General features: G+C 45.8%; 1 protein-coding gene across 2 annotated transcripts; it reads left to right on the top strand.

Annotated features, from left to right (window-relative positions):
- The first annotated feature begins 239 nt into the window (after window positions 1-239).
- LOC310659409 (myogenesis-regulating glycosidase-like) lies at window positions 240-5,802 on the top strand. 2 transcript variants are annotated; one of them, XM_083402863.1, is made up of 2 exons: window positions 240-3,353; window positions 3,446-5,802. In XM_083402863.1, the coding sequence occupies exon 1, from the start codon at window positions 1,215-1,217 to the stop codon at window positions 3,297-3,299; it is 2,085 nt and encodes a 694-aa protein (XP_083258989.1). In that variant the 5' UTR covers window positions 240-1,214; the 3' UTR covers window positions 3,300-3,353; window positions 3,446-5,802. The 2 variants fall into 2 exon arrangements, with proteins under 2 accessions (XP_083258989.1, XP_083258990.1); XM_083402864.1 differs by having other exon boundaries at window positions 3,512-5,802.
- Window positions 5,803-9,315: the final 3,513 nt, after the last annotated feature.

A 9,315-nucleotide genomic window follows, 5' to 3' on the forward strand; every position in this document is an offset into this window, starting at 1 on the left:
CTAATAAAAAATTGAAACTAAAATAAAGAGAATTAAAAAAAAATAATCAGAAAAGAAAAGAAAAAAAATCAGAAAATACATTTATTATTATTATTATTACCTCACCCATCTGGCTGGGCTTTCCATATAACAATCCTCATATGATCCTCATAAAACACAAAATTATAAATATATCTATGTCGCACTCAGTCAGCATTTTCTCTTAATCTTCACACATACAGAATAACAACAACAACAAATTATTTATATCCCGCCCTCCCCAGCCGAAGCCGGGCTCAGAGCAGCTAACCACAATAAAAGTAACACAGCATTCTAAAATCAATTCGTTTTAAAAGTTTAATCTTCCCACCTCCCACCTGGGAGACCTTCCTCTTCCTCAGTCTCCCACCCTGAGAAGACCCACTCTGGCCTGGCTCTCATACCAGCCCCTTCCTCTTCTCTTCTGTTAGCTCCTCGGACGTATCTCCATTTATCACAAATATAACTTTTCAGTGTGTTAAGGCATGCATCTAGTAATATAACTAGAGAGCCACCAAAGGTCACACAAGAAACCCAATCCAAGAGAAAAGAAAGGGCGATCACTCCAAATCGTCAGAGTCATTCATGAAGCTGAACTGCCGCAGAGAAAATTATGCCAGGGCAGGGAGCAGCGACGCTAAGACATCTCAAGGGCAGCTAGCAAGATATGAGATGCAGCCGCCAGAGGACTCCCCTGCCTTCAGAGAGAACGGCAGCCTGCTTCTGGGGCCTTTGCACACAGTTGTAGGTCTTTGAATCGCCTGGTTTCCTACTCCTGGGGCCTCTCGTTCAGAAGCAATTTCTTTGCTCCCTCTCCCCATCCAGGAAAAAAAAACCCCTGGCTGAGGCTTTGCAGGGAGTTGTGCCATCTCTCACTTGCGTAATAACCTTCCTCGGTCAGCTGATCGCCTCATCCAGTCGAGAAAAGCAGCAGGATGCTGGCTCCAGGAGAGGTTGCAGCGGCAGAGAAGTCTTGCTCCCGTTAACCAGGATTAATTTATTAAGCTCATTTATTAGCCTGGCTGAGATGTGTTTTGTCGCTGCATTCTGAAGGGTAGTGATCTGCATTCCTGGATACAGCAAGTGAGAGAGAGGGCAGAGCTGTTTTTAAACACAGTCTTTATAAAGCTGAGAAAAACACTCGCCACCACGAGGGCCAAGCAACCACTGGCCACAGCTATTAGATCTGTGATATTATGGAAGCTCAGTTGTCCCGTCGCCAAGGAAAAGGAGAGAAGTGTCAGAGGGAAAATGGCTCCAGGACAAAACCAATTCTTCATTCCTCTCTGGAGTCTCAGACATCCCGGCAGAGTTATCTTGGAAGAGCTGCGCTGCTGGCAGCAGGACTCGTCATAGCTGTGGCCGTGGGTCTGCATTGCTACACGGTTCCTCCTATGAAGCCAGAGAGGGTAAAGGTGAAGCAGGTGGACCTGTGGCAGGGAGGCTTCACCATTGAAAACTGGGATGGAGAAGTGGTCTTCAGGATGGCCTTCCAATCAGGCGTCCTTGACCTGGAATCTTGTTCTAAGGAAGGGGGAGTTTTAAGCTGTACCGGTACGGAAAGGGGGATGTTCAGCTTCCTCATCCAGACTGTCAAACCCAACGAGGCGGTGACGTGCTACATCATCCGCTGGGAAGAGTTTGAGGCAGACTCTGCGGTGGAACACAAAATGTTCTGGGGGGACGCCCACTGGTATGGAGGCTACGAGATGAGCAGACAGCAATGGCCAATCAGCCTACCTGGAAGCCAAGAACCTGCGCCATTTGTGACTAGTGATGTCTATTCTTTCAGGAATAGCTTTGGGGGCATCTTGGAGAGGTATTGGTTGTCCTCCAAAGCAGCTGCCATCAAGATAAGTGACTCTGTGCCCTTCCACCTTGGGTTCAACGCTTCGGAAAGGTCCCTCATATTCCAAGCCAGGTATAAAGATTCTCCATATGAGCCGTTGAACGAGCCCTTCCCACAGTTGAGTTACCATGTCTGCATAGGTTCAGACATTACTTCTGTCCACCGGTACATGGCTCAGGTCCATTTCAGGAAACCTTTGAAGGTGCCTTCAGAAAGGATGTTCCAGTTTCCAATCTGGTCAACGTGGGCCATGTACAAGAAGGAGATTAACCAGGAGAAAGTTTTGGGATTTGCACAGATGATTAAAAAGCACGGTTTCAAATACAGCCACATTGAAATTGATGACATGTACTCACAGAATTATGGTGATTTTGACTTTGACCCTTCAAAGTTCCCTCAGGCGACAGATATGTTTGAAAAGCTTAAGAAAGATGGCTTCAACGTCACCATCTGGATACACCCTTTTGTACATGAAAGTTCCCCAAACTTTGAGGTGGGAATAGAGAAGAAGCTTTTTGTCATGGAACCACAAGGGACACTCCCTGCCATGGTTGTGTGGTGGAACGGTGTGGGCGCCATATTGGATTTCACCAACCCTTCGGCTAGAAAATGGTTCCAGAGACACCTGAGGCAACTCTGCACTAAGTACGGCATCTCGTCCTTCAAGTTTGATGCCGGTGAGACGTGCTACCTTCCCAAACAATTCCATACTTTCCACACCTTGTCAGATCCCAGCATTTGGTCCCGGCATTATGCGGAAATGGCCATTCCATTTCACGAGCTTGCAGAAGTCCGAGTCGGCTACCGATCCCAGCACATCTCTTGTTTTGTTCGTATCATTGACCGGGACTCAATTTGTGGGTATGAACTTGGGCTGAAGTCCTTGATACCTACGGTGCTGACCATTGGCCTCCTGGGATACCCTTTTGTACTGCCCGATATGATTGGCGGGAATTTTCTCCCTAACAAAACGGAAGGTGCTGTCGACATCCCAGATCGGGAGCTCTACATCCGATGGCTTGAGCTGTCGGCCTTCATGCCTTCCATGCAGTTCTCCATCCCACCGTGGCTTTACGACAGAGAGGTCATAGACATTGCCCTGAAGTTCACCAGGCTCCATGAGTCTTTGGTTGCTCCCCTCTTGCTGGAGCTGGCTGGGGAGATCACCGACACTGGGGACCCGATCATCCGGCCCATCTGGTGGATTTCTCCCCACGACGAGGCTGCACACAAGATCGATTCCCAATTCCTCATTGGGGACACCCTGATGGTGGCTCCCGTCTTGCAGATGGGCAAGCAAGAGCGAGACATTTACATCCCAGCTGGCAAATGGCGCAGCTACAAAGGGGAGCTCTTTGAAAAAACACCCCTTCTTCTTAAGGAGTACTCTGTCCCTTTGGACGAAGCGCCTTATTTTGTTTTGAATTCGTAAGCTGCCTTGGGGCCAGGGAAAGGCCTTGGAGCGACCTCATCTCTAGCCCTCAAGGTGACTTTGAGTTAATCAGTTTATCATAAAATAAAAGCTCTTTCTTCACAGAGATTTTTTTTTTTTTTAATGCTAATGTATTCTCGTTACAGACCTCATCTGGCTTTTAGTTCTGCTGAATCTGTGCAGCTCGCAATCTTTTTATCTCACTCTTCCAGAATGGGGAAGGGCTGTTATCTCCCATGTTGCAGAAGGCGAAAGTCAGGACCAGGTTAACTCATTGACGTTTCGTGAGTATGGAGGGAGGCTTTCGATATCACGGTCCAATTCTACACGCAGATGTGCGCGCACACACTGCAACAGGGGTCCTTTGGAATGATTCTCCACAGAGAACCATGCAGTGACAGCATCACGGAAAATAGATACGGGCACTGCAGAGAACGTTCTGTGAGCTGGACGCTTCTCGCTAGTCAAAGCAATTTCTGTTGTGAGCTGCAAAAGCGGGGGTTTCCTACGCCAAAAATTATCCAAATTATGCATCGTGGAATTTTTGTCTTTCAGAATAAATTAAGCATGCACTTTTGCACAATAATTAGCACCACTAGATGGAACTGAGGGCTCGTTCTGTTCTGCTTGTGCCATGAGGCTTTCCCTTTTCCTACTCTTTAGCAATAGATCAGAACAAATCTCAATCCAGGGAAAACCTGAATTGCCTTTCCTCCAGTTGAACTGCCTTTCCTCCACGCCCCCCACCAAGCCTGGTGGATGATGACGACGATGACGATGATGATAATTCATTATTTATACCTCACCCATCTGGCTGGGTTTCCCCAGCCACTCTGGGCGGCTCCCAACAGATTAAAAACAGAATAAAACTTCGAACATTAAAAACTTCCCTAAACAGGGCTGCCTTCAGATGTCTTCTAAAAGCCAGATAGTTATTTATTTCCTTGACATCTGCTGGGAGGGTTTCCACAGGGCGGGTGCCACTACTGAGAAGGCCTCTGCCTGGTTCCCTGTAACCTTGCTTCTCATAGGGAGGGAACCACCAGAAGGCCCTCGGCGCTGGACCTCAGTGTCTGGGTAGTATGATGGAGGTGGCGACGCTCCTTCAGATATACTGGGCTGAGGCCGTTTAGGGCTTTAAAGGTCAGCACCAACACTTTGAATTGTGCTCGGAAACGTTCTGGGAGCCAATGTAGGTCTTTCAGGACAAGAGAAAGAGTGATTTTCAGAATTCAGAAGAATCTAGCAAGGGCTGAGGTGGAGCTGAGCGATGGTTGTGGTTAAGTCTTGGGCTGGATAGTAGGCACAAGAGGCAGGAAGAGATGGGGCTTTGCATTACCTGCCACTCGGCAAGAAGAAAGAAGGTGTTAAGTCGTGTTTGGTGAACCTGCAGCCCTCTAAGTATTGTTGGATTATGACTCCTGACACCACCCCTGACCATTGGGCATGCTGGCAGGGGCTGATGGGTTTGAGTTCAACAAGGACTTTGCACATTCTCCATCCTTGCCTTCAGTGTCCTTTGGTGCTGAGACACTGGAAACCCTGCCTGACCTATTGCAAAATGTTCTCAATGAGGTCTAGAAGCTTTTTCCTTTAAACTAAGCAATGCTGATGTTTTCCAAAAGCTACAGTCTGTGTTGTTATAAACAAAAAACTCTGCCCTTTTTCCCTTATGGGGTATCCAAGAGCCCATATAGTGCCCTTATGTAGGTTCCCTATTGGTAGGAGAAAATAGCAGAGGCCAACCAGAGAATATTGAGAAGCAAAGCAGCTAGTAAGCCTGACATTTATTGATCTGTTGCAACAGGGTCCTCACTCATCACACGTAGGAGAGAGAAAGTCATACCTACATCACAGAAAGGGTGGTCTACAGCAGAAATCTGAGTGCATTGTTTACCTCCTGTCTGCCAGGTTACCTGTTTAATGGTCACTTGATTGGATTGCCTGGGAAGCTTTTTTGTAATGATAAATACTTAGTTCCTGAGCCAGGTCACAGGCTCACACCCTATTCAGGATTTGTGAAGGAAAAGACAATGGGGAGGCTTTTCCATTTTCCTTTGACCTTGCAGAGAAAACATTTGCTCAGTTTGGGAATCAAAACGGTTTCAGGTCGGTCTTCCTGTGCTGATCTATGTACGTGCTTGGTTGGTACACTTATGAACATTTAACATGTACCTAAGACCTCAAAATTCCTATCACAGTATCAGGGCCTGTATTTAATGGTCCAAGGGTAGGACAAATAGAGGTGTATCTACTAGAAAGAAAGGAAAAAAGGCCAACACAAATACAAAGTCGTTGCATGAGTGGCATGCTGACAGACATGTCTTGAAGGTAATGCTATTGCAAACAGTCCAGAGGGCAGGGCTAGAAAAAGAGGTTTCTTGTTTTCCTGCGTGTAACTACCAAACCAAACCAGTCTGGCCTGCTGTGCAGTAGCTGCCTATGTTTCTGTTATCAGGGAATGTATCAAGATACAATAATAAAGTAAATAACTTACGGCGGAGTGGATTTCATTGCATAGTTTTACCTACAACAAATTCATGTTACAAGTTTGACCAATTCATGGAGGAGAGTGCTATTGATGGCTAACAGCCAGGATGGAATATATAAAAAAAATAATTAAAAAATTGTCCTGTAGCACCTTAGAGACCAACTAAGTTTGTTCTTGGTATGAGCTTTCGTGTGCATGCACACTTCTTCAGATACGCTGAAACAGAAGCCACCGCACCCTTACATATGGTGAGAGGGTGGGGAGGGGTATTACTCAGGAGGGTGGTGGGAATGGGTGATTGGCTGATAGGGGTGGTAAACCTGTTGACGACTGTTAACCACTGCAATTGGTCTTACAGGAAAAAGCAAGGGGTGAGATGGCCACAAATAGCTTTATCATGTATAATGAGATAAGAATCCATGTCTCTATTCAGACCAGGTCTCTCCATGGTTTTAAGTCTGGTTGCTGTTGTTGTTGTTTAGGCGTTTAGTCCGATGGAAGTGTTGGGGACAGGAAACTCGACTTACTCAATTTCATCATGAGGAGAATTCTCTCTTTTTCTCTGTACTAGAAATAGAGAGTAAGAAGTCGATGCAAACACATCATTTTAAAAAGTGGTGGGTTGTTTTCTTAAATAACTGAAGACAGAGTGTTCTTTCTGCCATCTTCCCATTGGCTCTGAGGAGCTTCATTCTTCGTCTTGGAGGGTGAGAAGTGTGGGGTGTGTGTGCGGAAAGAACAGCAAAGTCTATTTCTAGTTTGAAGAGCAGATTGGAAGCACAACAAGACTTTCGCACAACGCCAGCCATCCTGGCTCCCCCATCTGGAAGTTTGTCTGCTCCATTCCCAGACTGCAAGCGGCAGCAAGATGATTGACGTAAATGTCAACTGAAGGCCCAGTCTCCTTGTTGCCAGCTTATTGCGTAAGCCCCACTGACATGAAGGGGGAGCTTTGCATTCAGGATAGATGTAGATATATGTTGTTGTTGTTTAGTCGTTTAGTCGTGTCTGACTCTTCCTGACCCCCTGGACCAGAGCACGCCAGGCCCTCCTGTCTTCCACTGCCTCCTGCGGTTTGGTCAAACTCATGCTGGTAGCTTCGAGAACACTGTCCCACCATCTCGTCCTCTGTCGTCCCCTTCATCTTTCCCAACATCAGGGTCTTTTCCAGGGAGTCTTCTTTTCTCATGAGGTGGCCATGAGCTCCTGTTGCTCGGTCCCTGCTCCTGCCAACCTCGCAGTTCGAAAGCACATTAAAGTGCAAGTAGATACATAGGTACCGCTCCAGTGGGAAGGTAAATGGCGTTTCCGTGCGCTGCTCTGGTTCGTCAGAAGCAGCTTAGTCATGCTGGCCACATGACCTGGAAGCTGTATGCCGGCTCCCTCGGCCAATAAAGCGAGATGAGTGCCGGTACCCCAGTCGTCCATGACTGGACCTAATGATCAGGGCTCCCTTTACCTTTACTAAATGGTTAAGGTGTCAGATTGTGACCTGAGAGAGACCAACCTACCTCACAGGGGTGTTGGGAGGATGAAATTGGGGGTGGGGAACCACTTTTAGCTGCTTGGAGGAGAGGTGATATATTGGTGTGTTGGTGTTGGGGTATGTGTGTGTATGTGTATGTGTGTTTGACAACACTTAGGTGGAATCTGCCCACATATAAGAAACGCTGTGAAAATGTTTTTTTTTTAAAAAAAAGTTTTGAAAACGCCATCAAATTTTGCATAGCTCCCTATCGCCATCTTGTGTCACATGTGTACATTGCCCTTTACATTTAAAACATTTTATTTGCAGCTGTATAGCTGAGTCTTTAGTCATCGTTCCTGACTAGTATAGCAATGTTTGCACCAGAGCCTAGGAATTTTTCAGGATTAAGATGAGGGTCCAGTTGGGTCCAGTCATCTCCCACATATCCTCCAACATGTCCCAGAGGAAAATGAGGCTGCACGTCTTTGGCGGGGGCCACAATCCTGTGCGAGTCATGTGAACCCCCAACGAGAGCATGGCCCCCCAAAATACGCATCTTTCAGGGGTGTCCTGATACATTTTAGTGTATTTTTCATCTTTGTTGGAAGCCGCCCAGAGTGGCTGGGGAAACCCAGCCAGATGGGCGGGGTACAAATAATAAATTATTATTATTATTATTATTATTATTATTATTATTATTATTATTATATTGGGGCAGTTAATGGGTCTGCTGTCACATCTTGGAATGCTGTCTGTCTCTCTGTCAAAATTTGAACGCACTTTTACACAGTCAGTGTGAGGAGAGTTGAAATACCTATTTCTGCAACATTTTCTCCTTGGTCTGTTTCCCTTCTCTAGCCCAAAATAACCCCCAGAGATTTGGCCTTGGGTGTGTGTTGTAGCAGCAGGGCGGACGCTTGGGTAACTAGCTATATGTAAGGACCAGACTAGATTCACCATCAATTGTGCAATTCCTTTGCTAACTGTGATTCTTTGTGAGGACACAGAAGTAAATTATTAGCAGGCTGGTAGCTGCATGAGAAAAGATAGCGAGTGAAACTGGAACGTGTCCAGAGGAGGGCAACCAAAATGGTCAAAGGCCTGGAAACGATGCCTTATGAGGAAAGGCTAAGGGAGCTGGGCATGTTTAGCCTGGAGAAGAGGAGGTTAAGGGGTGATATGATAGCCATGTTCAAATATATAAAAGGATGTCACATGGAGGAGGGAGAAAGGTTGTTTTCTGCTGCTCCAGAGAAGCGGACACGGAGCAATGGATCCAAACTACAAGAAAGAAGATTCCACCTAAACATTAGGAAGAACTTCCTGACAGTAAGAGCTGTTCGACAGTGGAATTTGCTGCCAAGGAGTGTGGTGGAGTCTCCTTCTTTGGAGGTCTTTAAGCAGAGTCTTGACAACCATATGTCAGGAGTGCTCTGATGGTGTTTCCTGCTTGGCAGGGGGTTGGACACGATGGCCCTTGTGGTCTCTTCCAACTCTATGATTCTATGATTCTATGATTCTATGATTCTATGAAATGAGAAGCTTTTACTTGTCTAACCTTTTATTTGCTCTATAAAAATAACAATATTATTTAATTTAATAATAATTTAATTTAATTAAATTTAATAATAATTTTATTATTCTGTTCAAGTGCCAGTCCACTTGAACAGAATATTTTAAGATCGCTTTTTTCTAGACTACCCTTCACCCTCAGGCATCTGAGGGCAGTGCACAAAATACCATAAAAACAGCACATAAATACACAGAATCAGTAAAATCAATAGCTTTATTGGGACCAACAAATGCTCACAATGCCATGTGCAGACTTCTGAGCTATACAGAACTCACCCCCAGACTGGATGTTGAAGATTTTGGTTTTTGTTTTTTTTAAGGGAAAACAGTTGCTTCTGAGAGAGATTGTGGTATTAACCATTAAGCCGCCCTCTGCAAATTGTTTCAGTCTTAAATTGTATTTTGCAGCCACACAGCCTGATCCTTTGCATTTTTTACTTGGAAGTAAGTAGACCCGCTGGGTTGAATGGCACTCATACCCAAAT

The sequence above is a fragment of the Podarcis tiliguerta genome (genome assembly GCF_965153285.1).
Source record: "Podarcis tiliguerta genome assembly, chromosome: 11".
Classification (NCBI taxonomy): Eukaryota; Metazoa; Chordata; class Lepidosauria; order Squamata; family Lacertidae; genus Podarcis; species Podarcis tiliguerta.